Consider the following 26,858-nt stretch of genomic DNA (forward strand, 5'->3'; position numbering starts at 1 on the left):
AATTTTGCTGAGTGATCTATTTTCCAAACGACATAGTCCTGATCATCACTGCATATAATTGGTCTGGTTATAGGATTAAGCATTTGACCAACTCAGCATTTTTGCTAAATTTGGACTGTACTCAAAATTAAAATCTAGAAAGTGGAATGTTCAGGAACTCAGCCTAGTTGTTGAAGCTCAAAGAAATGTTATAAACGACATGGCTGTCTGCAAAGAGGAATAATCTTTTGGAGCTGAAATTATTTCAAATACCCAAGTCAGAGGGTTACATGAACAGTGAATCGCAGGCTTAGCAGACAAGGATGCAGCAGATGAATAACGTGTTCCCACAAAGTTGCAGGTCTGCAGGCAGTTTAGACAAAAAAACATGAACTGAAATGATCCCAACAAGATGAATGCTTTCACGTCAGTTAAAAAACGGTGATCCGAACATCCAATCTTGCTTTGAATCTGTCGTTTCAGTGTCAAAAATGTCCAAATTACAAAGATGTGAATAAAAAAGCTTCCCTCTCTTAAAATGTCAACTGTTTAATACGCTGAAAAAAACAAACGTGGTTCCTCATAAATGAAAAATGAAGTCCTGGAACAAAAAACTTCATATTTTTAACATGAATCAAAAGGAAACAATCAAAAAATGTCATGATTTTGTTGCGTTTCGTTCCTGTCTACAGCTCAGACGCTGTGTCTTGTTAGTGCCCTTGTGTGACATAACACTGCACTGAAGCAGAGAATGACAGAGATGATTAATTAAGAATTTAAGCATTCCCATAAGGGCGGCGTCTCTCCCTACAGTCAGTCACGAAGGAGCAGGACTTCGTATGATGTTCAATGTGAGAACCGATATAGATATCAGAGGAGTCCCCTGCTACTTATCAGCCCTCATTCTTGAGCTGTTCCTTTCCCGCAGCACTCTGCTGGGACTGAAGTGTCTTTGACAGCCCGTTCATCTCTGACATTTCAGAGTTTAGGCCTCTTAAAGCGATCCGCACACAGCCTCGGACTCCAGCACCAGACGAGTTCCACTGGATGCAGTGTAAATGATCAATGACACAACACTGTTCATCCCATCAGCCTTACTTTCTTTATTAAAGGTTGTATGATGTTTACCCTTGTTTTTAGTGATTAAGGAATTTGCAAATGAGAATGGGATTTATCATAAATCTAAGTAAAGTAACTGCACGGACAGGCTAAATTAACAGCCTCCTGGCATTTACATCTAATCCCCATTCATTTTAGCGCAAACAAATACCTCAAAGTGTGGCAGCTGACATCCAGCCAGCCAACACCTCCCACTGAGCTGCATACACCTTCCTGCTGCGCTGTGTCATTGCCCAACACGTAGCCTCAAATCAATATTTAAAAAACAAAAGGAGTCCACTGCTGGAGTAACAGCCAGTTCAACCCCCCAAACACCCTGCCTGCTTGGCATGTGTTGTTCCAGACGGAGGGTGGGATTGTCTCCATGAATTACACAGTCTCTGTCATTCGGCTTCGCAAACTATCATAAACGTCCAGGAGGATCCATTAATCAAACACATCAGGCAGCTAACGGGAGAATACTTACAGAGAACATTAAGGCTGTCTCTGGATGTAGCCCAGGAAATTAACAACTCGCCAGACAGATACAATCTATGGCAGATATGAGCGATGGGAGAGGGGAGCATGGAGGTGGGGTAGGTTCATCTCTGGCCTGTAAACAGAGCTGGCTTGACAGAAGCAATTAAGTAACCGGACTACTCTGCATACTCTAAGGTACTACTCAATTTAATGCCAGGAAGCAAGAGGTCTGTTCACACAATATCCTTAAAGACCTGCTTTAATGGATAATATGGGGATATTAGTTAATCAAAATTAAACATATTCATTTCCAACAGTGATCTAAATGTGTATCAGTTTAGTGATCAGGGGACTGTTATGTTTGCAAGAAATATACTTTAGAAGAACACAACTACAGAGTTTTAATCTTAGTCAAATGCACCCGTCTAGGAGTTGAACTGCACAGGTGCGGCAGATGGGTTGTCCGGGCCGGTGGAGGATCACAGTGTCTTATGGTTAATGTGCCCCACTTAAGAGAGGTCATTAAAAAGAAACATACCATTGTCGTAGTTGTGGTAAGTGTATCGTGAAGTAAACATAATGTAAGTTGCATGCTTATGACGTATGAGTGATGTTAGCGCACACCACCCTTTATGCACCATCTAGTCATTACTGTAGTGAGGTGCGTGCACTTATTGTCCGCATACAAATGTTGCAAGCACAGGGTTTGCAGGAGATAAGGCACCCAGAAGAAACTCACATAAACTACACTCTGATTGTCTAATTTCCTCATTTCTAACAAGCAGACTGCATGCAAGGAGAGCTATCACCTGAACAAGACAGACGGGCAGTGTGCAGAATTTGGGGAGGTAAAAAAAAAGTGGAAAATTCTCATGACACACCTGCATCTCACATACAGTGCTCTTATTTACCCTTTGGTGTTGTTTAATTGTTAAAAAAAGAGTGCATGAACGGGCTCTCTGAGCGTTTACGACCTTAATATTCCGTGTGGGCCACCTTCATGTCCCATATAGATTTGTGCTCATTTTTCACCCACATACAGCCCGTAACCACTTGTAAGGACAGCTCTGACTAAAGGTTGACATTCTCATTGGATGCACTGAAAACGTTTTTAGTAAAATTTTCTCTTGCTGCATCAAGCTAAAACATGTGTAGGCACGATGAACTAAATAAATAAATAAAAAAATAAAAATGTGTGCAGTTTTCTGACAAAGCCACACATATCTAGCAGTACCTTACATGATATGCTAACCTACATTAAATGGCCTTAAAATCTACAGTCAAAATGTACATCAATGGAAACATGAATATATGTGACTGAAAGACCTTTTCCCCGCCTACACATGTCAGACTGTAAATGAGGCATATCTCGACAGAGGCTGAAAGAAAAGTGTGACCTGAGGAATTTCTTTCTCATTTCCTGCAATTATAAAGGCACAAACAAGTGGAAGCAGCATTTAATGCACACACTGATTTATTATACAGCTTAAATGTCATTCTGTGTTTATTTATCACATGCTCCTCCAGCTTAAATTACATATATTAGTCAAGTTCACATAATTGCAGACACTATATGGAAAAAGGCAATTGTAGCTGTATGGCACTGAGCATGTCGGGTGACCTGAACCACCATTGGACTCAGACAGTTGGCCACATATCAGTGGTTTTGCTCATCTTAAGTTTACGTCAACTTTTGTATTCAAATATGGAACCTGACCTTTTTTTCAAAGTTTGGGTGTTTTGTAGATATGCTAATGCAGCTAACGTGCAGCTGTGTTTTCTTTCCCTTGTTACTAACAAGGTTGGGTGTTAGCATGGTCACAGTAACATTTGTATTTAGCAGTATCAATCTGTTTTCTGGGTGTTGCAAACAAGGTTGACAGTTACAGGTGTTATGGATATGCTAACATGGCTAACGCAGCATGTTATAAACTATTTCCTGAAATTACTGAGACCGACTTATCTCTAACTCTGTCATCTCACATAATGCGACTTATAGTTTGGTGAGCCTTATGACATTTTAAAAAACAGACCATTAATTAATGGTGTGTTTTATAATCCACTACATAATCCTCAAAATAGGACAATTGTATTCTTTTAAGATACATCACAATCAGCAACTGCATTTTAAAGGGCCTATATTACACATAATCAACTTTTTTAACTTTTAGGTGTGTAACAATCTTAATCCTTCACAAAAAAACACCCAAAAGTGGTATTTTGATCTATTTACGCATTTGTGGGCATTCCTCTAAAAACCTGCGCTCCGAGCTCCAGCCCCTCCCAACCCATGAACACCAGCAGGTTCTCACATTGTGACATCACAAAGTGGGGAACAGCCCCTTCCGGGAAGAGTCTGCACTGTCAGCACCGGCCCCAGGCTAACACAAACACACATACTTTCTACGCTGAGCTAGCTGTGATCGGCTAAACGCTTTATTTTTATATGCACAATATAGACATCCATCTTTGCAAAAGTTTGGATGTTTGTTGTTTTGTGAAACACAGACACGCTGCCAAGGCCAGCTTAAGTTGACGTCATGGAATGGGCAGCACCCTTCTGGGTAGGAAAATGATAGCGTGAAAATAACATTTTTCTTAAAGAAAATTGTTTTTTAGTCTTCCAAAGGCAATATATTATCATGTATATGGATATAGCTTGGATATAGCCTCTGAAAGGCTTAAGAATAGCATGATATAGGCCCTTAAAAAAAAAGAAAAACAGTTTTTTGTCATTTTCGTTTTAGTGTGTAGAATACCATGGCAGAATGCAGAATGCAAAGCAGCTGATACCAGATATAAACGTACTAACTTCTTATTGTTTTGTGCCAAGAGCCTGGAAGGAGAAAAAAAGACTTCTGCCACTGCATATCAAAGCCACCTTTTATTCACTTGCAAACTCCGTCTTATGATGTTTCACAAACCTTTTTTTAACCGAAACATTTTTAGGAATTTCTTGATGATAGAAGATCTTAACTTATTCACCGCGATCATGCAGATTTCTCGAAGCTTTACAAAGACACACAGAAGCTTTGATGGAATTACTATGAAGTTTGAATTTTCCAGATTAATTTTTGTCTAATTATAATAAAAAAAAGTTTTATTTTTCCGTAACCAAAGCTTGATGCACATTACTGAGTCATGTCAGCCAAATCTGATTGTATACAGAAACAGCAGGAGCCTGATGGACATGATTTTCAATCCCCTTTATAAATATTACTACCATTCTTTTAAGTCTTTCCTCCATAAGACAGTTTTTAGCATTGTCTCTTATCTAATTTCTAACTTTTAAAGGCTTCAAAATGGAACAACGTGACTAAAATGATTATTTCTTGAAGTAAAAGAAAAATATTTTCCCTAATTTTTGCTTATTGTTAAATGTCCTGAATAATGTATTTAAGCACTTACTTGGTCATTTGTTGCTAAAAATAAATTACTTTGAGACAGTCATTTACTGTAGAAGCATTAGCAAGTACCATCAATTATTGAGAAGAAGCAACATCTGTTGTAAAATAAATCCATGTTAAAGTCATCAGATTTGTTGCACTTTAAATTTAGAGATGAGTTTAAAATAAGGGAAGAGATTCTGAGAAATGGATGAATTTGTGCACATCCAGCTCTCACATTCCTGCATCATTTGTGTGTGAGGAGGCAGGAGTTAACAGAAATAACATGTGACAGAACAATTAACTCAAAACATAAATAGAAAAATGAAAGAAAACTATGTGATTGTGCATTAACAATCCTCAAATGGCATTAGTGTCTCACCATTTTTGTCTGACAGTTTTTCCTCATCCTACCAATAATTTCATAACTTGACAAAAACAAACTTTAGGGAAGTCTGACCCAAACGTGACCCCAACCATGAATGGTGCAGTGGCAGACACTAATGCGCCATTCCTTTTGAGGGTCACTAATGCACAACTTCCAAGCAAGTATTACATTTGCGATTTTCTGGACGAACAGCTTTCAAAGAAAACACATCTTTGTGTCGATACACTGCAGATATTCCAATTAAAAAAAACAGCCTGGTAAAGCATTATACTGATAATACCAATTAAATTTAAAGATAGAAATCATTTACATAGAAAAAAATTAACTAATATGATCAAAAGCATATGCTTATAGTTAAATACTTAAATGACCTTGTTGAAGGACAATGTTCAAGCTGTTAGTTTTTCTAAAACTGTTCTCCAAAATTGAATCAGAAACAGCTGACAGCTCGTTTTTTGGGACAACAGCGATGGAAAGTCTCATCCTCCTTTCAGGGGTTTATCTTACTGACCTTCACCACGTCCTCGTCTGTTGAGCGACACGTCACCGATTCAGAGACATCAGTTACAGAGGAGTCTGTTCCGACGGTCACCACCATAACTGGGACAGCAACAGTCTTTCCCGTCAAGACAGCCGTGTTCAAAATCTCATTGTCCTGGAGGACGAAAGGAGAATAAAAATCAACACAGCCCCAGCTAAGGACACAAATCTTTGGTTTTCTTGAACAGATAGTTTGACTCTGCTCAATTAGATAGTGAAAATGATGTGGATTCAAAAGAATTGCTGGGATGACAGGTAACAGCTGCTAGGGAGCTCATTACTCAACTTGTTACCAACACTAAAAGTTTTTGTTTTTACGTTTATATTTATTCTTAGGCCACAGTGCACAGTGGAACTGAGACAGAGTTCACACTTTCACAAACTACTTTCTCTTTCAATATCAAGATTCAACTTGAGTGGGAGTTATTCTCATTAATGCACTTTAGGACTCTTCATGCAACAGTGATCTGCAAATCAAAGTTCAAAAATATAGAGATTTTTGAAATTGGAAAAGCACAGACACAAAATTTGTTTTGATTCATTTGTTTGTGAAAATCTTCATCTCCTTAGGAGGACAGCAACTTTAGAGCCGTTAAGAAGACATACATTTTTCACACTGAACAGCTTAAAAAACACTCAAAAAAAGCAACGTCACCATTCCCATTTAGTACATTTTACATCTAAAGAATAACACTTACTCCCTCTTTTAATCATTAAATGTGCAGCTTCGGCACGTAGAATGTAAAAACAAAAATTCAAATACATTATATTTCTTCACAATCAAAACATAAACAGCAACCAAATTTTTGCTACAGTATCTTTTTCAGTGTATTGGTGGTCCATTAAGCCTGTTACACAATTTATATATATATATATATATATATATATATATATATATATATATATATATATATATATATATATATATATATATATTTTTTTAAACTGTTATAAGCAATTTTGATTAAAAAAAAAAGATTGTTTGCAAAAATAGTTTTTCAATTATTTTTTAAGGACTACTTTACAGCTACAGCAGGATGCTAGCACGTGCTCTCAAAGGGCCCTAGGGGTGCTTGAGCACCTGCCCTTTATGCCTTGTTATTTTGCTTCTTTTTTTGTATTAACATTAATAAATTTATGTTAGAGATCAAGAAAAAAAATGTGGCTCCAAAATCCTCTGGTATTCTGGGCGCTGAGCTGCCACTTCTGTCTTTGAGGTTCTGCTTAGACTCAGGGAGAGAGAGAGTTAGGGGCAGCTGGGGACAGCCAGAGAAGCTGTTGCCCCACAGAGAACTGAAAAGTGAATTGACTCAAGTTGACAAAAATGTGTTTACATGAAAGAAAAGACTGTTGTATCACTTTCACCTACAGTAGCTGAGTATTTATCTATTAGTAGTTTATTTTAAATTCTTACTGAATTTTCTTATTGTTTAAAGGACAAAAAAGTGCCCCTCTAAATTCCTGTCCTTCCTGTCCCTGGCAGGAATCAGTCTCTAGAGTCCCAATCAAGGTAACACAAATATATTTTCCAAAAGTATTACAGAGAGGGCAACCTTTTCTTTGTACTTTATAGTTGAGGCAATTTTTAATGCAAAAAAAACAAAAACAAAAAAAAACAACACTTTAGCACAGCTAAATTTATAAGTCTTCATTAAATACAAGAAATTAAAGTTTTTTACACTTGTTGACAACTGCAGAGAATTTCCAAAGCATTTTTATTTTCAAAACAAAAAAATATATTTAAACCATTTGGAATTGATGTTTCTATTTTGATACAAAAACACATTTCCAGAAACGAGAAGATGTATCACACAGTCAGTTCTTCTGATATAAGCTGTCTAATTTAAAAGAAGAAAATACAAGATAGAGTGCAACAATTCCTAAAACAAGGTGGATTTTAAGATAGAAAAAGTCAACCAGTTCAGCATTTTAAAGACTGTTAAAATACCCTTCTGCAACATTCAATGTTACCTTCCCATTTTGTTTCCAAAGCAGTGGTATCAGTCAGGTAAAGGCTGAAACCACTTTCATGGCTGACATCAAAATGTGCATTATAATTTAGGCGCATCTGAACATGGGACCCAATTACTCTTTAACAAGCTCTTTCTTATAAGCAACAACTTGCACCTGTCCTGCAGGAGGGATCGTCTCAGAAAATGACCTCAGCACTCTGGACAGCTCCGCTTCTTGACGTTCACAGAGGTGGCTTCATTAAACTGAACAAAAAGCTTAACCTTTCATTACACATGCACACTGTCACCCACACCAGATCTGTCAAGGTGATAATTGAGACCAATTAAGATATGACTTTTGTGAGCTTTACTCTCTGAAGTCACAGAAGTATAACTGCTTTTCTCTTCTACTCCTTCACCTTTGAGTGAATAGCCCAGACTCGTATAGATAATCTGAGCTACTCACAGTAAATAGCTGTGTGAAGTCAAAATGCACTTTTTCGTGAATGTACCACAGCACAAGTGCATGTGTTGTATTTACTGCTGAGTTTAAATGACAAAAGTTAATAATCAAGTGCAGTGAAGGGTCTCATTGTCACTGTAAGCTTGGCTCTCATTTCCCCTCATTACAATGAGGCATAAACCCAGAGATTCATCCCTATTGTACCGAAGCTTTGCAAGCTCTGAATACATTCAACTTCTCTCATATATTTATTTATTTTTGTTTAAGAAATCAAGGAACGATGCTTGCTGAGCTAAATGCCACATTCATTTTGGTTTGTATCGTGACGAGTGAAGACAGGGACGACCCACAGTATCTGACTTGGAGTCCATTTTCCTGTGAGTCACCAAAGAAGCATGCATGAATTGTACTTTGTTCTGTCAACTCCAAAGAGCTCCCTGTGTTTGTGAGCTCACAAATTGGAGCCATTCAAACAAGAGGAGAGAAAAAGAGGATTAAGTTTGATTGAAAGGAGCCTTGTCATTTGTAAGACCATGCAGCTTTGGAGTGAAATGATTATTAAGTGAGCCAAGAGATGCCAATGAATCACAAAAAACACTTAATCTTCAAATAGCTTTTCATTGAAATTTTATGGGCTGTGACAGTGTTATATGGCAATATAACCCCCCCTCCTGCTGCTGTGGCCCTGACTTTATTCAATTTCCTTTAAAGCTGAGAATTGCTGTAAATTAATTCTGTGTCTGCTGGGATTCCTCTATATTTCCACAGGGTCATCTATAATATATGAGGGGGTAAATGGCTGGGACCTGATGAAAAGCTGAGGCTAATGTTAGATTACAGAAGCTGGAGATGACCCAGCAGGTTAGGAACAGTGGAGAGCAGAACCTGGAAGTAATCTGCTTCAGCAGGATCCCACAGTGATGCATCAGTGGTCCTCACACTGACGTTGCAATTAAACAAAAAAATGAAGCTCAATAGGGCAAATCAGAAGCCTAAAGTGTGGATGGAGATACGTCATCCAATGGGAGGAAAAATATCTGCCCTTCCTCTTGTAACTTTATATTATTTCAGTCAGACAACTCTTGCAGAAGAATATTTATTTCACAACATCTTTAGGTTTTCACAACATCTTTAGGTTGGCATTCACAATTTGATTCACAACTTTGTTTTGGCATAAGGCTCCGTTCAATTCCTTGAGACAATTATTTTTTCCATACACTTTTGGGTAACAAAATCCCCATAACGGAGCCCACAGGTGGAAGCCGGGGAGGAGGGAGGGGCAAAGAATGAGCGCTGAAGGTAAGAGAGAATGAACAATTGTACACCTGACTTAAATAGGACGCTAAGCAGGTGAGTTAATTGACTGACCCGCCCTAGGGGAGAAACCTGTAATTCTGCAGAGTGTCTGCCCGAAATGCGACGAGTCGCTATTTATTATTTGATTATGTTTTATTGAGATGCTACAGGTAATGGGTAAAGAATGTGAGCAACTCTGTCAATGCTGTAACCATGTTTCGTGGCAGAACATCATTTTGCATTTGGAAAGCCAATTTTATTCCCCTATGAATGGTGCCACATTTGTAAAGAAAATATGCTTGAGCGAATGCCAAGCAGATCCATTTGCTCTTGATGCAGATTCTTGTTTTGGGCTTTTGCTACCCTTTAAAAACGAGCCCTACCACATAGTCAGGGGTGTTTTCTCCAAGACTGAATGTGTCACACTTGACTGATCTGGATGAGGCTCGGTACATTTAAGCACGTGTTCTTCAAACCAAAGTGGCGTTTTTTGAAGTAGGGCCAACAGTTTTATCAATGGTAAAAACTGGATTCCACACACGGGGGGATGTTAGAGGCAAACTGCTAAATAGGGACTCCAAGAAAACAAAATCAAAGGACAAGGCCTCACATTGTCAGAGACAGACTTTGTTTGTAGGTCAAAACAGTGCACGACCAGACTGGTGACAAACGTAGTCACCAGATGTTGAGGCTCTATGGTTCTGCCACGCATTAATCCTTTAGCTCCAGTGTTGACATTCTTTCGATTTCCATTGTGTTAAACCAATTACATAATTAAAAGATTCTGTAGTGGATAAAAGCAGCCTTGTGCCATTATGCAACACTTTATGTTATGTTATGCTGTATAGCTCTGATTGAAGATCGCAGGTTTAATTCCGTCTTACCCGCCCATGTTTTGGTCCTAGGGCTGGGCACTCAACTCCACATCAATCCTGGTGGTTAAAGATTGGCGTCAGTGTTTGTCATGCTATGTTCACACTGGGCTTGAAAACTCATCTTTAATCAACCACTTCCAATGAAAAGTTCATGTACACTGACCAAAAATATGAACACAACACTTTTTTTATTGCTCCCATTTTTTATGGTATGAACTCAAAGATGAAAAACATTTTTCACATACACAAAATAACTAGTTCTCTGAAATATTGTTCACAAATCTGTCTAAATCTGTGATAGTGAGCACTTCTCCTTTGCCAAGACAATCATATCTCACATGTGTGCCATATCAAGATGCTTATTAGACAGCATGATTATTGCACAGGTGTGCCTTAGACTGGCCACAAGAAAAGGCCACTCTGAAATCTTCAGTTGCATCACACAGCACAATGTCACAGATGTCGCAAGTTTTTAAGGGGAACGTGCAATTGGCATGCTGATAGCAGGAATGTCTACCAGAGCTATTGCTAGGGAATTGAATGTCCATTTCTCCACCATAAGCCGTCTCCAAAGGCGTTTCCGAGAATTTGACAGCACATCCAACCGGCCTCACAACCGCAGACCACGTGTAACCACACCAGCCCAAGACCTCCACATCCAGCATGTCCACCCACAAGATCATCTGAGACCAGCCACTCGGTCAGCTGCTGAAACAATCGGTTTGCATAACCACAGAATTTCTGCACAAACTGTTAGAAACCGTCTCAGGGAAGCTCATCTGCATGCTCGTCGTCCTCATCGAGGTCTCGACCTCACTCCAGTGCGATGGCGTCTGGCACGTTGGAGAGGTGTTCTCTTCACGGATGAATCCCGGTTTACACTGTTCAGGGCAGATGGCAGACAGCGTGTGTGGCGTCGTGTGGGTGAGCGGTTTTCTGATGTCAATGTTGTGGATTGAGTAGCCCATGGTGGTGGTGGGGTTATGGTATGGGCAGGCGTATGTTATGGGCGAAGAACACAGGTGCATTTCATTGCACAGAGATACCGTGACGAGATCCTGGGGCCCATTGTTGTGCCGTACATCCAACAACATCACCTCATGTTGCAGCATGATAATGCACGGCCCCATGTTGCAAGGATCTGTACACAATTCTTGGAAACTGAAAACATCCCAGTTCTTGCATGGCCAGCATACTCACAGGACATGTCACCCATTGAGCATGTTTGGGATGCTCTGGATCGGCGTATACGACAGCGTGTTTCAATTCCTGCCAATATCCAGCAACTTCGCACAGCCATTGAAGAAGACTGGACCAACATTCCACAGGCCACAATCGACAACCTGATCAACTCTATGCAAAGGAGATGTGTCGCACTTCATGAGGCAAATGGTGGTCACACCAGATAATGACTGGTTGTCTGAGTCTCCTGATCCCCTCAATAAAACAAAACTGAAGATTTCAGAGTGGCCTTTTCTTGTGGCCAGTCTAAGGCACACCTGTGCAATAATCATGATGTCTAATTAGCATCTTGATATGGCACACCTGTGAGGTGGGGATGGATTGTCTGGGCAAAGGAGGAGTGCTCACTATCACAGATTTAGACAGATTTGTGAACAATATTTCAGAGAACTGGTTATTTTGTGTATGTGGAAAATGTTTCACATCTTTGAGTTCATACCATAAAAAATGGGAGCAATAACAAAAGTGTTGCGTTTATATTTTTGGTCAGTGTATATGCACATACATGCACCTTTAAGGTTCCGCGTTCAAAACCCTCATGTGCAAGAGTCGCTACGCAAGTTTTAAAGTCAACTTTTCAGGCTTAAAGAATGGGGCCATTGAGCATATGTCAAAAGTTAAACCAGTTGAACCTTGACCGATCAGGGACTCACATTTGGTAGTGACGTGTAGATAGCGTCCTTTTCAAAATACGGAAGTACCAACCATTTAAAATGTGATCATAAAGGAGAAATTATTAAATGTAATTCGTCCCCAGCTGGAATTATATGACACCAAGTCTTTCATTTATTTCAATAGAGCTGTTAAGGAAAAAGCCCAGAGCTAGATTCATGAGATTTTTTTAACCTTTCTCACCAAGCCTTTTCTAACTGTTGGTACATGTGCTTGTGCCAACAGTCCAGTGTTAACACCGTATGCTAAAAGTGTGTTCAAGAATGCCCACTTAGCACCTCACATGCCCGGTCTGAACGTAGCTTTAGCCAGTGGAGCAGCCATTAGTGTGTGAATGTGTCTGTGTGGGTGAATGGGACTGTGACTGTAAAGCACTTTGGGCCTTCTAAGACAGCACTACATAGGTATACTCATATACTCCATTTAGCATTTTACCACTGATTTTATGTTAGTTATGTGTTGCATATCGGTGCAAAACCGAAATGAAAAGCTGCTCTTCTCTACATTAGAATCAGCTTATTCGTGTTGATTGCGTAAAAGGTTAAAGAGTTAGTGTATGTCAAAGAGCATGTGTTCTTTATGTGTTGCCTGCGACATCTCTGGTGTTAAAGGGTTAATTTGGCAATTTTCTGAAACAATTTTTGTTTCTTTTGACTTTGATCCACCAAACTTAACATTATGCAGTAGTTGCATAACCTTATTTGAAATTGGCAGAGGAGATCTAACAAAATTTGAAAGGTAAAAAAAAATAGGCATTTCAATAGTATAAGATTTATTGTCAAGATTGTTTTTCTGCAAAGACTAATAAGCCCATGTTTCTGCCTGCAGACCACATCTGTGATGCTTCTTCTTTTTCACCAGCCACTTATTACCACCAGCGCTGATGAAGGCAAACTGACTCACACTGACCCAACGGTCTCCTAATAAACCTCTGAATATCAAAAGGCATCTTCAGTGGGGTGTAAAAGGATGCAACTTCAAAACCTCTAGAAACATGATGAATAGTTTAGATTAAAAAAAATGAAAAAGAAAACAGATTCTGATGGTAGCAGCACAGCAGATGTAAACACAGATGGTGATGGAGATGGTAGCCCAGCCAATGAAAGTAGGATTTGAACTCACCTTTTTTTAAATTAAAATCTTTTGAAAATATTAATACTGTAAACTGACAAAATCTGGGTTTCAGCTTGGTTTTATTTCATAAAACAATCTGAAGTCCCGGTGGTTCTGCTCACCTCTGACCTACAGCTTTTTACTCTCCTCTCCGCTCTTTTTAAATGTCTATGAGATTCATGAAAATCCTCCTGCCCTCATTATTGTATTCAAAGATATTTGACTTTCACTTGTTGACATTTGTTCTTTATCTAGAAGGAAACGTGCAGTCCCAAGTGTCTCAAGCAGGAGTCTTTTTGTTCAATAATCTGTGGGAGAACTGCCTGTCTGCTTTATCAAGGATCTCTCTGTTAGCATTCAGCACGCTGCTGTGGCTGGTAATGTGTTCTGGGCAATAATTTCTCCCAGTGTCACGGCTGGATCTGAAAATAAGTGAGATTTATGGTGTCAGCCTGAGTGACATGGGCAGCATGAGAAGTAGCAAAAGCTTGCCGTCCTGCTGTTGCGACTAGCTTCTGCCTCAACTGTGGGCTAACTCATACAGATTCTTGACCCTCTGTTCCTCGCCGCGGCTTCGAATGAACGGGTCGAACACCGAGTCGAGGTGAGGGGTTTAGGGACTACATTATGCTGCAAAAAGATGGAAAGCTGGAAAACATTACAGAGTTTATGCTTCTATACAAAATAATTTAGCTCAATGTTTCACAGTTATTGCTTCATCCAACACACACTCAGCCAACAGTGGCAAAATGTAGAGTTAAAGCACCTTAGTCATGGTTTTTAATTAGGGATCAGACTCGATCGGAATCTGATGTTGCATCCCGATCAGGGATCGGATATTTATTTTATTATTTTATTTTTTAATATTTAAAGCTTTTTATTTAAGATAAATACTTTGCAAGAAGAATGCATATCATGACCACATTGTGACTTTTTATTCCCGAGAAGCGTAGCAAAATACGACACCTGTTTAAGCAGGAGGCACAAAAACACTTTGGTAAAGTTAGCGAGATATTCGCAGATTTGGACTTCCAGACTCAATAACTCTTTCAATATGGTTTTAAGATGACAGGAAGAATCTGTTACATTTTGTCTTAAATCAATCAATGACTTACAAAAGAATTTCAACAGAAAATAAAATTGGGTTTTTGTTTCTTTTTAATGAGAATAGCTCTCTCTGTCCTGCCGACAGAGAGCTAGCTGCTAAGGGGCTGTCTACAAAATTAGAGTTCCACAAAAAAGTGGAAAAATCCATACTCCCTAAGAAACAATAAAGAATAAATGTTTCAGTTAATATGAGCAAGTCATGAAAACTCATTATATATTCACGGTACAACAGTTTTTTAAAAGAACTACGTGTTTTTTAAATTTCCTAATTTCTTAAAAGGGTTGCAAAAGTATCGGATTGGAACTCAGTATTGACAGATTCTCAAAATGAAATGACTCGGAATCGGATCGGGGCCAAAAAAAAAACTTGATAGAGAAATTACATGTTTTTTTTTTACTGTCTATCAGATAGCTGTGTTCATAAAATGCCTTTTAATGGCAAAAACAGCAACTATTCTTTAGTGAACATGCATGATCATTTGCTGTGTAGTTTGAGGAAACTGAAGGAGGAGAACATGCGTAGTGAATTATATGCAGACATTAAATGCCACTCAGACAGTGTCCTACAGCTATTAAGCAGATTTTAAGAGACATGTCCTTTCATCAGTTCTTCTCACCACATTGTGCAATTCTCAATGTGGCACTTCCTTCCCTTTATTCCAGTGGGCGTTTAATTGGGTATAGAAGCGAGAAACACCGAGCAGAGTGGGAATAAAGGCCTTGGTAGCACCATGCAGAGCGATACATCACTGCATGACAGCGCATTGAAGTGGTGGGATAGTTGTGAAGCCAAGACACTGCCTTTTAATGAGGGTCCCTCTCTTGCTGCTTTCTCATCATTTCCTGTTCTAACCAAAAAAGGACCAGTTACTGTCCTGTCTTTATTTTCCAATTTTACTTATCCTCCTGGCTGATTGGATAAAGATGGCTTCAGTGTGCGCTGCACCAAAAAGATCTCTGCTTGGCGGTCATCCCTCACTGCCCTCAGAAATACCTCTGAGAGCTTTTCAGCTGCAGTCCTTTGTCTGAGGCACACGGCGGTCAGAGATCTGATCTGCTCATTACTTTTGTCCGTGAATGGCACAGAAAGGATTACCTCCATGAGTGCTTTGATAGAGGATCTGTTCAGTTTAAAATGAGAAGTAAAGAAAGATCCCACACAGACTGCAAAAAACCCTGACAAACCTCAATTAATGCTGGGTTAATGCCACTTAATGCCACCATTAATGCCACTTTTAATCACTCCACAAGTAAGACATTATTGAAAGTGTGAATTCCTTCTCCACATACCAAAAATCTATCACATGAAAATGGAAAAATATGACAAAACTAAGGATTTTCCCTTATCTGTGGTCAATGAAGGCATGTTTACTGTAAATCAACCTGAACTTTATAAAACGGATTTTCCAAGATGTTAGAATAATCCTTTATGAAAGTCGTGTCTTACACTAAAGTCCTTGTGGCTGCTCATTTCACTGATGTCCCTCAGGAGCAAAGTCTTTCATACCTAAATCTGAATGTATAATATTTCCATTTAACCCAAGACCTTGACGACAGTGGCACTGAATGAAATAACGCATATAGTTCTTTTAAAAAGTCTGAGATTGACTACGATCACCAGAAAAAACGTTTTACTGCACCAAATGTGTCAAAAGCTCAATTTAGCTGGGACAGGGTTTATTTTGTTGTCCCGCAGTGTACAAACCTCACCTGCTGATGACATCAATGACTATTCATTTGTGCTGAAAAAGGATCAACCTTAAAGTTCAGGAAAATCATCAGAATTACTCTAAACTGTAAATAATGTATGAGTCCACATGATTTATGGGGAAACATTGTTAATAATGATGTGCTGATTACACAACGTACTCCACCACAGATAATAATTACATGATGACCTGTTCATGGATGCTTAGTTTACTCGGGGCTAATTGACAATGGGGACGGTACTGATGCTTCTCTCATGAGTCCAGTGGTCATGAATTCACCTCGGGCTTTGAAAGAGAGCTTTTGAATAAAACATGGAGGGGTTGTCAAAGTCCTATATTTTAATACCTTACAGGACAAATCCTCCGGAGGTCTCATGAATATGGTACCTGTAATACATCTGGATCAGTGGCTCGTTGGGTTTCCCGGGTGAATTCAACTACAGTCAAGTCGTGGCTCTGAAAGCAAGCCAAGGTCAGGCACCAGGGACACAGCCACGTGTCCGTGTAAACTCACAGTCTCTAAGGCGATGCTGATTCCTGTGGGCCTTTACATCACATGTGCTCTTCTTATACGTTCACCAGGTAACCTAAACCCTGAGTACAAGGTACTTCAAAAGTTACCTATCTTACAAATGTGCCATCTATAAAGGGAAAAAGACTGCATTTTTTTGTACAAGTTAGTTTAATTAATATATTTATTGATATATAATTTGTAATATAAAGTCAGTTTATAAAGTTTTTCTCCACCAGCCAGCTGTTCCTGTTACACTGAGAGACTGATATAATGCGGCATTAGGGCCAAATCTTGCAACAACTAAATCTGGCCTGAACTGAAAGCTTAAGCTCCAGTCAACTCCACGTAATTTGCAAAAAAGAAAGATTTTTTTTCTTGATGCACATCTGTTGATTAACTTGGTTTACCTAAACTTCACTCTCCAATCAAACGTCACACATGGATGCAGTGGGGTTACAGGGCATATTATAAGCAGATGACAAACTACTAAGGTTGTAGCTACTTATTTAAAACATAGGAATAAGCAACCAAAACGTCATTGTAGGGAAGAAACAGATATATATCGGGGTTAATGAAAAAAAAAAAAACAGGGCTATTTGAGGGTTTTGCACATTTTTTTAACAGATATTCAACTGGAAATTCATGAGTCCTGTTGAGAGGACATTGTTGAAAGTTGTTGCTCATCTGAAGTTACGTTTAACCAAGGCATGTGACACGCATTTTTGAATGCATTTGGCCTATGGTGTTCACACTGAACAAGCTGGGAAAGGCTTCTTTTTCTTTTTCTTTCATTTACTAGCGCATGTCCACCTCCTACAGTTGGAAAAGGCTTTGTGCGAAAAGTTAAAACGAGGCAGATCTGGTGAATGTTGCTTCAAGTGTTTTCTTTAACAGCTGTATTCTCATACATGAAAGACTCGGTGTCATATAAGTAGTTCTGGCCGAGTACAAACTGCAATTTGTAATTTCACCTTTATTATCAATTTTCAGACCATTTCGTGAATTAAAGAGCACGCCGTTCATATGCCAATACCAAAGCTGAGTCTTTGATTGATCAAAGTTCAACCTTGTTGAACTTTTAATGTGCAATGGCTGCGGGCTATAGTACTTAGAGCCGGAAATGTAAACAGCAGGGAAGAGAACAAAGCGGCTTCAGTTGAACCGCAAGCAGTGGTTTTATTTGTTTCTGCCTTGACTACCGAGATGAATGCATAAAAAGGAGAGACAAAGATGACAAAAAACAACAATCATTCATTCATTTTCTAATCCATTGTATCCCTTTCTGGGTCACAGGGCTGCCAGAGCCTATCCCAGCCACTTACGGGCGAAGGCAGGGGGCACCCTGGACAGGTCGCCAGTCTGACACAGGGTAGAATGTCCACAATCACACACCCATGCACTCTCACATTCACACCTAGGGACAATTTAGATTAACCAAGTAACAATTTTTTTATTGTTCTTTTTAAAACTTTAAATTATTTAAACTTTTAGACTTTCTAAGGAAAAAAATGTAACATATCTACCTAAAAAAAATCTGCACCTTATTAATGAATCAACGTCTTTTGCTGCCAGCTTTAAGACATTGTGGAAGAGTGTATGTCTGGGTACAATCAGGAAGACTTTATGTTTGAATCCACTGCCTGATACTAAACATAAAGTGTTATATTGAGGATTTGAACACCAAAGAATTCTTGGAGGGAGGGAACTGTGTCCGCTGATCATCCGGTGTTGACTAATGTGGCAACTTGTGGCACTTTTAACTAACACTAACCTTGGGACGTCAAGAAAAGTCAGAAAGCAAAGTAGTTCTCAGCGTTATCTGATAGCCTGGTCTTAGCAGGACTAACACATCTTTAAAATGAAGGAAAAAAAACCCTACTGTTCAACATATTTAAGGAGCTTACAAAAGCAAACAACTTTGTTGCTTTTTGCTGTTTAAACAGAAATTATGTAGCTTCATGATTACTTTTACAACATGACTAGAAGCTGTCAACAAAGGGTTGGCCTTAGCATGTTTCATCTCAGTGAATCCAGCTTTCACTATTAAATAAAACAAAATTTTGGGATGGTCTTGACGGAAAAACTGATGGACAGAAAAATTTGTCCTTTTCTGGCCTTTAAGAAAACCACAACACTTGACCTCATTTGTGGAAAAGCTTTTAAAAGTAGAAGGCTTACCTTTTTAATGATGACAGTTTTAGATGTCACTAATCAGCAATCTTCAAAAGGTATCAAAGCCATCCCACTGGTGGTATTTCAATTACAACAGACTTACTTGAGTTTACAGTCCTTCTCAGTGCCACTAGTTTTGTCATTAAAACTCAAAGAAGCTTCTTTCCTTGGAAGACGTTTCCTGTTTGCTACTGTGGTTCACCCACTTCCATCTACACTTATAAATGCGGAGTCACGGGGAAAATGAGTGTCAGCCGTTTCCAGTAAAAAAAAAAGCGCTTAACAACATAGGGATTCTTAACACATCTTATCATCCATTGGAATAAAAGTGCATTTGTCAAAATTTGTAGTCCTAATTGGATCCAATATATCTCATGCGGAGCTTCAGCAGCCCTAGTTATCCCTTCTAAAAGTATCTTTAGCCACTGCGCTATTAGCACTAATGCATTGCTCTCTTGGGGTAAATCTATAAAAACCTAATGCCAATTTTTCTGCCTTTTATCAACTCTGAAACATTAAAATGCCTAAACCCCATCATGCCTATTGATGTAAATATGCATCAAACCATTTCAGCTCCAAAATTAATTTAGCATTTAGATGAAAGCAAAAACAAGAGGGTTTTTTTCATAGTTGGAAATAAATTCAGGCTTCAATGGGATAATGTGTCTCTTTTACCCATCCTTTCGTAAAAATTGAAAAGTAAAGTATTTTTCAGAGTACAAGGTACATCAAGCAAAACAAAACAGTAAAGACGGACTGTTTATTTCTGATAAAAGTACAAGGATTTTAAATTGTGATCTAAAAAATCTGGCAAGGGTCACTTAGTAAGCTTTGATTTAACTTTTATTAGTTACATTTATGAATTTCTGGCTCTGATGTATCACAAATAGTAAAATAAACTGTGTATTTAGTTGTTTTTTTTATCACTGCTACTACTCCGTTTGCTGCAGTGCGGTACAGCATCTTGTGTGGTACAGGATGTCTTTTATTTTGAAAGGAAGTCATGTAAGTTTCTTAAAAGTTATAAAATATTTTAAATTTAAAGCAATACTGTTTTACTCTTTATGCTTCTGTTGGATTAATGCTAAAATCATCACTTCACTTATATTTATCCTAACAGTAGCAGTCTCATAAATACAAAGCATTACCTTCTTTTTCTAGAGGGTGATAAAGACTGTGGCTCCTACTGCGTTGTCGTCAGTGAGAAATCAAACTGAATGGCTCTTTAGGTGTTGAATGTTGCAGACCCCTGGAATAAGGGATGGTCTACCTAAACAGTCAAATCTAAAGTATTCATTCAAATTCTATACCATTTGTAAAATTGTCAAAATGTAAATTAAAAGCAGTTTTGTCTTGATTGGTGATAACTTGGTGATAATATCTGGGGTTAAGGTTTTGTTTCTGAATTAAGCCCTGCCATTTATGTTTTCCAGGTGAAGACCAGTGAATAAGTGCTCTTCGTTGGAAACAAAAAGGGCAACATTTTGACTGCTTCTTCATTTTGACTTTGCAGGATGTGCCTGCAGCCAACAACAGCATTTAAGTTTGCACAGTTTAGTAAAAGCAGTAAAAATAAAATGAACACAACCACCCATTGTTCACTGAATCCCACATTTCTGTGCTCAGATTGTGTGAACAGAATCAATATTCTGTTATTTTTAGCTACTGCAGCTGATTCATTATTTTTCTTTTGAGACATTTAACAAGGATTTCTATGTATTGCTGGTGACGTTTTGCATTAGATTTTACAGTCTTTCTCCATGATTGTGTCTTTCTGGTTTCAAAACATCATTTTTTAGAGATTAGTAAAACTGCAGAAGGTGGAAAAAAGTTTTAAAATCTCCAGTAGGCAATTACACAGTATTGTAAATTGCTCCAACATAGAAGTTGCACCTATCTTGCACCCATGATGCATTTCTGCAGAATTATCTTGTTTATAAGTGCTCATTTCCTTACGTCTAACTATGTGTTTGAAAAATGACTCTCCACATTTCACTTGCACTGCAGAAAAGATGTGGATCGGACAACAGCGGGACGAGCTCCGAAAGCAGAAAAATAAAACATTTCTTGGGCGATTTTGATAGATGGCTTTATCGTGAGAGAGCTGAAGTGGTCTGAGAAGGCCACAGTGATGATGTATTGTTAAACAATATATTGGAGCAGAATGTGAATACAAACGGCTGCTTTCATTTCTCCTCATCTCTATGCCTGAGAATGCTCTCGCCAGTGAGCATAGTCTGGTGTCACGGCAGGAACGGGAAGACTGATGAATGAAGATATGATGTATGTCCTGTCCTGCTGCTCCCTCTCCATCACCAGGCGTCATCTGCAGCGTAGGTAATGACAGCGAGGGCCGTCTGGACAGGAGCGCCCCACCTCTCAGTGGTAAAAGATAACAAATCAGCATCCTTGAATGCACAGGACTCTGCACTGGCTTTCAATGATTACACTGAAAATCTATCTCAAGATGAGGAAAAAAAATGAGGTGATAAACTTTAAAGGATGTGGAGATTGAGAAAAAAAACCTGTCAAGAAATACAGAAATATTTAGGAAGTAAGAGTTAGCGAGGGGGAAGACATTCTAAAAAGCAACGAACAGGAGGCAAACATTCTCTTACAATCAACAGTCGGCGCTCTGAGGCTTTTCTTTGGTTTAAAGTGACTACAACTTTAGGGCTTTTCTTTCATTTTCTCTTTTTGAAAATGTTGCAGCATTTGCAGAAATTCGACGTGATGTTTTGAAAGTTCCGACAAAGTGGCAGGCGGTGCTTTGAGCTTTCCCACTGCAGGTGAATATGCGACAACACACAGGATGCAGGCTTTTTCAAGGAGAAAAAAAAAATCCTTTTTCAAAACATTGCTGCTGCTTTCCCACAAATGTCTCCCGTGGCAGAACCCATCTCTGGGCTCAGATAATGCAGCAAAACCATGTTTTTGTATTAATCTATTGCTGCAAAGGTGTAATCATTTACCACACGGTAAATGTGCAAGAATTGGGTCTCAGGAACTACTGAAGTAATGGGCCATAAATGAGATAAAACTCAAAATAAGCTTCCCATTACTGATAGTCATTAGCTTTATTACATTACAACCTTTACTCTGTCATAGATCTTCATTCGGTTCCTGGGACTTTCGGGGCAAAAACACAGTCACAGCAGCTTTTACATTACAACAAAATCCAGTCCAAGTTAATTAGACTAATTAGAGCTAATTACAGATGAATAGACTTTGTAAAGAAGCTCCTGTGTCAACAGATGCCTTCAGCATGCTTTGTGAAATCTCCTCTCTTAACTTGATTAAAAAAGATTGTAGAATGAATGCATGCTTTTTCTGCTTAAAAAATTATTCTTTCCTTTTATTTAAAATAATTGCAATAGGAAAGTCTGACATCAGGAAGATTTCCTTTGATTATTAAATATTAGTTACGTATAGCGTTATCTTTCAGTCATAATCTAATATTTTTCTCAAAAAATAAATAAACAGGCAAGAACTGCTAAATAGTTGAGCTACTTTGATTCATGGTCACAGATATACTGTTGAGAACTTTGACACTGCCATTCTGTTCTGCTACATCCATCAGCAAGTCATGAAACTTGCCATTGGGAATAAATCAGCACATCGTAGATCACATGCTAAATACGCCCACTGTCACTGCAGCCTTTTACAACAGATGGAATCCAAACCTCAGCTTTGTGGCACTAAAGAAAACCAGGAACACGTCTGATGAGAACACTGAAGTGCTTCTTTACTGCACTTCCAATCTTCCAGATGCTTTCAGTTTTTGTAAAAAGCATTATTTTGGAATCATGAGTTGTCTTTAAATATATAAATACTAAAACAGTTCACATAATAATAATAATAATGATAGTAATAATAATAAACGTTCACATGTAAAACATGTCGTCTTTTTCAACCAAAAATACAACCTTTCATTCAAAGTTGCTTTGTTAACAGTTTTCAGCATCATTCATGTGGTTTTCTCCAAATGTTCTACATTTAATATATAAGTTTGCTCCTCTAACCTCCCCGCTCTGAAATGCCACGTGCAAAAATCACTTGTATTAAAACCTGGCCGTGTTTTCTCAGGGAGGGGATAGTGCGGTATGTCTCCCTGTGTGTCAGTGTGAGTGTAAGGGGGGGTGACGGGACTGCTTTTACATTACCTTACTTCCTTTTCTATCAGCCAGGAGTGTAGTGGGGAGGAGGGCGAGGGCCGTATCTGCGAGCTTTTTCATGCCACAGTGATCCCAAGCAATCTAATTCAGCCTTCCTCTTTCTCGCTTGTGTGCTTCTCTCATTTTGGTGCATGCAGATTTCAACACCCAAGTGTGTGTGAGTGTGTGTTTGTGTGTGTGTGTGGGGGGGGGGGGGGGGGGGGGGGTGAATATAAAGAAAGGGGGACTGTGGAAGACAGACAGAGTTAATGAGTTCTGAATGTGTCTTCATGTATAAGTATTTGTGTTGGTGCTACGTACTTTAGCATGAGGTAGTGTGCACCTTTGGAGGCTGTCAGCGCGGGCACTGCTCTTTGAAGAAAATGATTTTGTGAATTCAAGTCTACAGTCAAACCTCATGATGAAACAAAAAATGTAATTAACAGTTTCTAAGTCATTCTTGTTAAAATTTTCTTTCTTTATTTTGCTTTTTGGGATGATTTTCTGGTCAGGATTACTAAAGTTTAGAGCAAAACTTTTAAACAGATTTCTTACTTATTGTAAAAGATATTTAAAAAAAATATATTTATACTGAATATTTGGATTAAATTATATTCAAACATCTACACAGAAGAGTGAATAGAAACTTTGAAACTCACAATCATGAATAACTGCCAAGCAACTAGTAGCTCAATTTTCCAACATCCACAAATGGCGACTCCTATCACAACTTGAAATTGAAGTGGTACAACACAAATGAAGCACCATAGGAGAGCCAGAACACCGGGTCAGAAAGCAGGCTATACCATACTCCCAAACTGAACTTGGGAACATAGCCCCAATAGGCTCCGTGCACGTAACTAAGGACCATTTCCGGCTTGCGACTTCTATAGCAGCGACACGGCAGATTTTGATTGCGAAAGATGGCACATTTCACCCGTTATCTACAAGGTCTCCCGAAAATCGACGTGAACGACATCTACAGGATTGTCGACCAGTGCGTGGTTACATGGGCAAAATATCGTGTCGAAAAAATATAGTGTCGAAAATACCGGAAGGAAAATGTGTCCCGTTGTAAACAAACCTTTGCTGTCACATATATTTATGCAGCAGCTCGGTAATATACAAGGCGATCCTCCAAACGTGCTTTTATTAATGTTATGAATATTATGAAATGCCTGTTCGCTCATCATTTTATATTTAATCCGTGTGGTCAGTGCTTTTTTTTGTGGAAGAACCTGGAAGAAGAACCCAGTGTTAGGATAGGCTAACAAAATTAGCCTTTTGATGGACACAAAATCCAGGACAAACCATGTGGGAAATGCTGCAATCTGCATCCTGGCTGCACGTAAATGTCTGGGAACAACATCAGCCTTTATTTTGTCGGGGCACAACTGGAAACACAATTCCATGTGATTTTTTGAACAGTTTCTAAGGACTGAGCGGCATTTCTGCTCTGAAAAGCACACACACACTGTGTGCTCTGCTTTGTCCTCGCGAGTCCGGCAGCCGCTAACCCAGAGCGGCGGGTCGACTCGCAGTCCGAATTCTCACACATAACAAAACAACATAAACTCACACGTAACAAAGCACCCTCCCTTCAAACACATTAATAAATCCAGCTGCTCTGCTCAGAGAGGTTCACTCGGTCCACTGGCACCGGAGCCCGAACGCAGAGCTCGGATGCCGGGTCCAGACGTCAGTGGACACGCATCCCCCCGCATCTCCCTCGTGAGGGCTGAAAGAGAGGCGAAGAGCCAGCGGGGCGAGAGCGGAGCGGTGCTTTACGCGGGGCGTAGGGCAGAGGTCGGTCCCGTATGAGCTCCAAAGCTTTCTCTCAGCGAAACACCATCTATGCATGACGTAAACCAGAGCAGTAGTGACACACGATCGGAATGACCGTTTACATGAACAACGATCGGTACAACCCAGCTATCTCGATCGGAAAGAAATTTTGATCCGAACGAGTCTGACCGGGGCAAAGTATTCCGAACGGCGTGTTTATGACGCATTTTCTTTCCGATTGCTGCAAATACGAACACGACTTGTCTTGCTTGGGGTGAAGTCCTCCCGCCGTGTTCACCATCCATTCGGCTCTCACCGACACATATACTGGAAAGCTATGAAAGCTTTTAGTACTGTTGTACTTTGACAAATTCACACACGGGTACACAACAATGTTGTGATGTCTTTGTCACGTGTTGAAACACCAAACGCCTGTCTTTTACCCGAAATCCACTCCTATTTACTCAAAACTAGCAACTCAACAAAACTCCCCACAACAATAACACGACCAACAGGAAGTTGTCGGCCTTACACTCGAAACACGGAAGTTAACCGGAAGCTCTATCGTGCACGTAGGCTATAACTACAGATACGCTGAGTGAGGCAGCAACTGAAAGACAAGATCATGTCTGGAATGAATAACAGGCAACCCAGACACCAGCTACAACGGTAAAGTGATGTACCACCTGAAAGTCTCCTGAAAACTGTGAATGAAGGATTGAGGGCAATTCTTACCAAAACAACCACAGCAGTGGTCCTTGAGATGCTTGGCTATAAGAGCAACCTTGGGAGGGAACAATACCCAGCGTGGAAGCAACAGTTGGGGGCAAAACTCAAGGCAGCTTGAAGGGATGTCTATCAGCCCAAAGAAGGGCAATGAAAAGGCAAGTGGCTGAGAAGTACAGCCAGTTGCCCATACCTAAAGCACTGAAAACTCCCAAACATGCCTAAAACCACACAAGAGACAGCAGAGCAGACTCACTAAGGCTGGAAACTGAACAGTACTGGAAAAGTATATGGGAGAAAGAGGCAGCTCATAACAGGAATGCCAAATAACTGGCCTCTCTGAGAAAAGAACATAGCAACCTCCCTGAACAGAATTCAGTAACCATTACAGTGGCAGATATCCAAGAAAGGGTCTCAGGTATGAAGGCCTGGACAGCATAGGTCTTGACATGATATATCCCTACATCAAGCTATATGCTAAGAGCGAGTGTGATATTGATTCCCTGATCTACACCACCAGGATCAACAGTACGGACATTGGGAAGTCCTTCGGGCTTGAGAAATGTAGCCCGACAAAGAGAGGCAAGGTAGTCCAAACAGGAGGGGTCTCACTCCCACAAGGAACAATAGCAGACATTGAGGATGGTTACAAGTACCTTGGAATCCCACAGGTAAATGGCAACCTGGAGCAGGCAACAAGGAAAGCTGCAACAGCCAAATACCTCTAACAAGTAAGGCCAGTACTGAGAAGCCAGCTCAATGGCAAGAACAAGACCCGGGTGCACTGCCAGTTATCAGTTACCCTGCAGGAATAATAAGATGGCCAAAGGACGAGGTACAAACCACAGATGTTAAGACAAAAAAGCTCCTCACCATGCATGGAGGGTTCTATCCCAAATCCAGCACCCTGAGACCGAATGCTAGCCGCAAGGAAGGAGGCCGAGATTTAGTGAGTGTGTAAGCTACTATCCAGGATGAAATATCCAAGATGCATAAATACATCAACGTCAAGGCCCCAACCGACAGTGTGCTCAGTGAATGTCTCAGGCAATGGAGAGCAGAGGATGCAGTACTGGAGGACAGATCCTCGTGGGAGGACAAACCCCTGATTGGGTTGTATCACTGAAGTGGCTGATATCAAGAAGTCCTACCATTGACTAGAAAGGGCTGGTCTATAGGACAGCACTGAAGGACTCATCCTGGCATC

The 26,858-nt window shown here is 39.6% G+C and overlaps 1 protein-coding gene across 2 annotated transcripts in view; it reads right to left on the reverse strand.

The window, feature by feature from the left end:
• The window catches only part of si:dkeyp-14d3.1 (transmembrane protein 132C), a 152,021-nt gene that overhangs the window by 18,500 nt on the left and 106,663 nt on the right, over window positions 1-26,858 (reverse strand). For both annotated transcript variants that reach the window (XM_078952727.1, XM_011479419.4), the window contains exon 5: window positions 5,843-5,986. In XM_078952727.1, coding sequence (XP_078808853.1) covers window positions 5,843-5,986 — 144 coding nt within the window. The remainder of the gene's footprint in view (window positions 1-5,842; window positions 5,987-26,858) is intronic.

Source organism: Oryzias latipes, chromosome 9 (genome assembly GCF_053564925.1).
Source record: "Oryzias latipes strain Hd-rR chromosome 9, Olatipes_Hd-rR_3.1".
NCBI lineage: Eukaryota > Metazoa > Chordata > Actinopteri > Beloniformes > Adrianichthyidae > Oryzias > Oryzias latipes.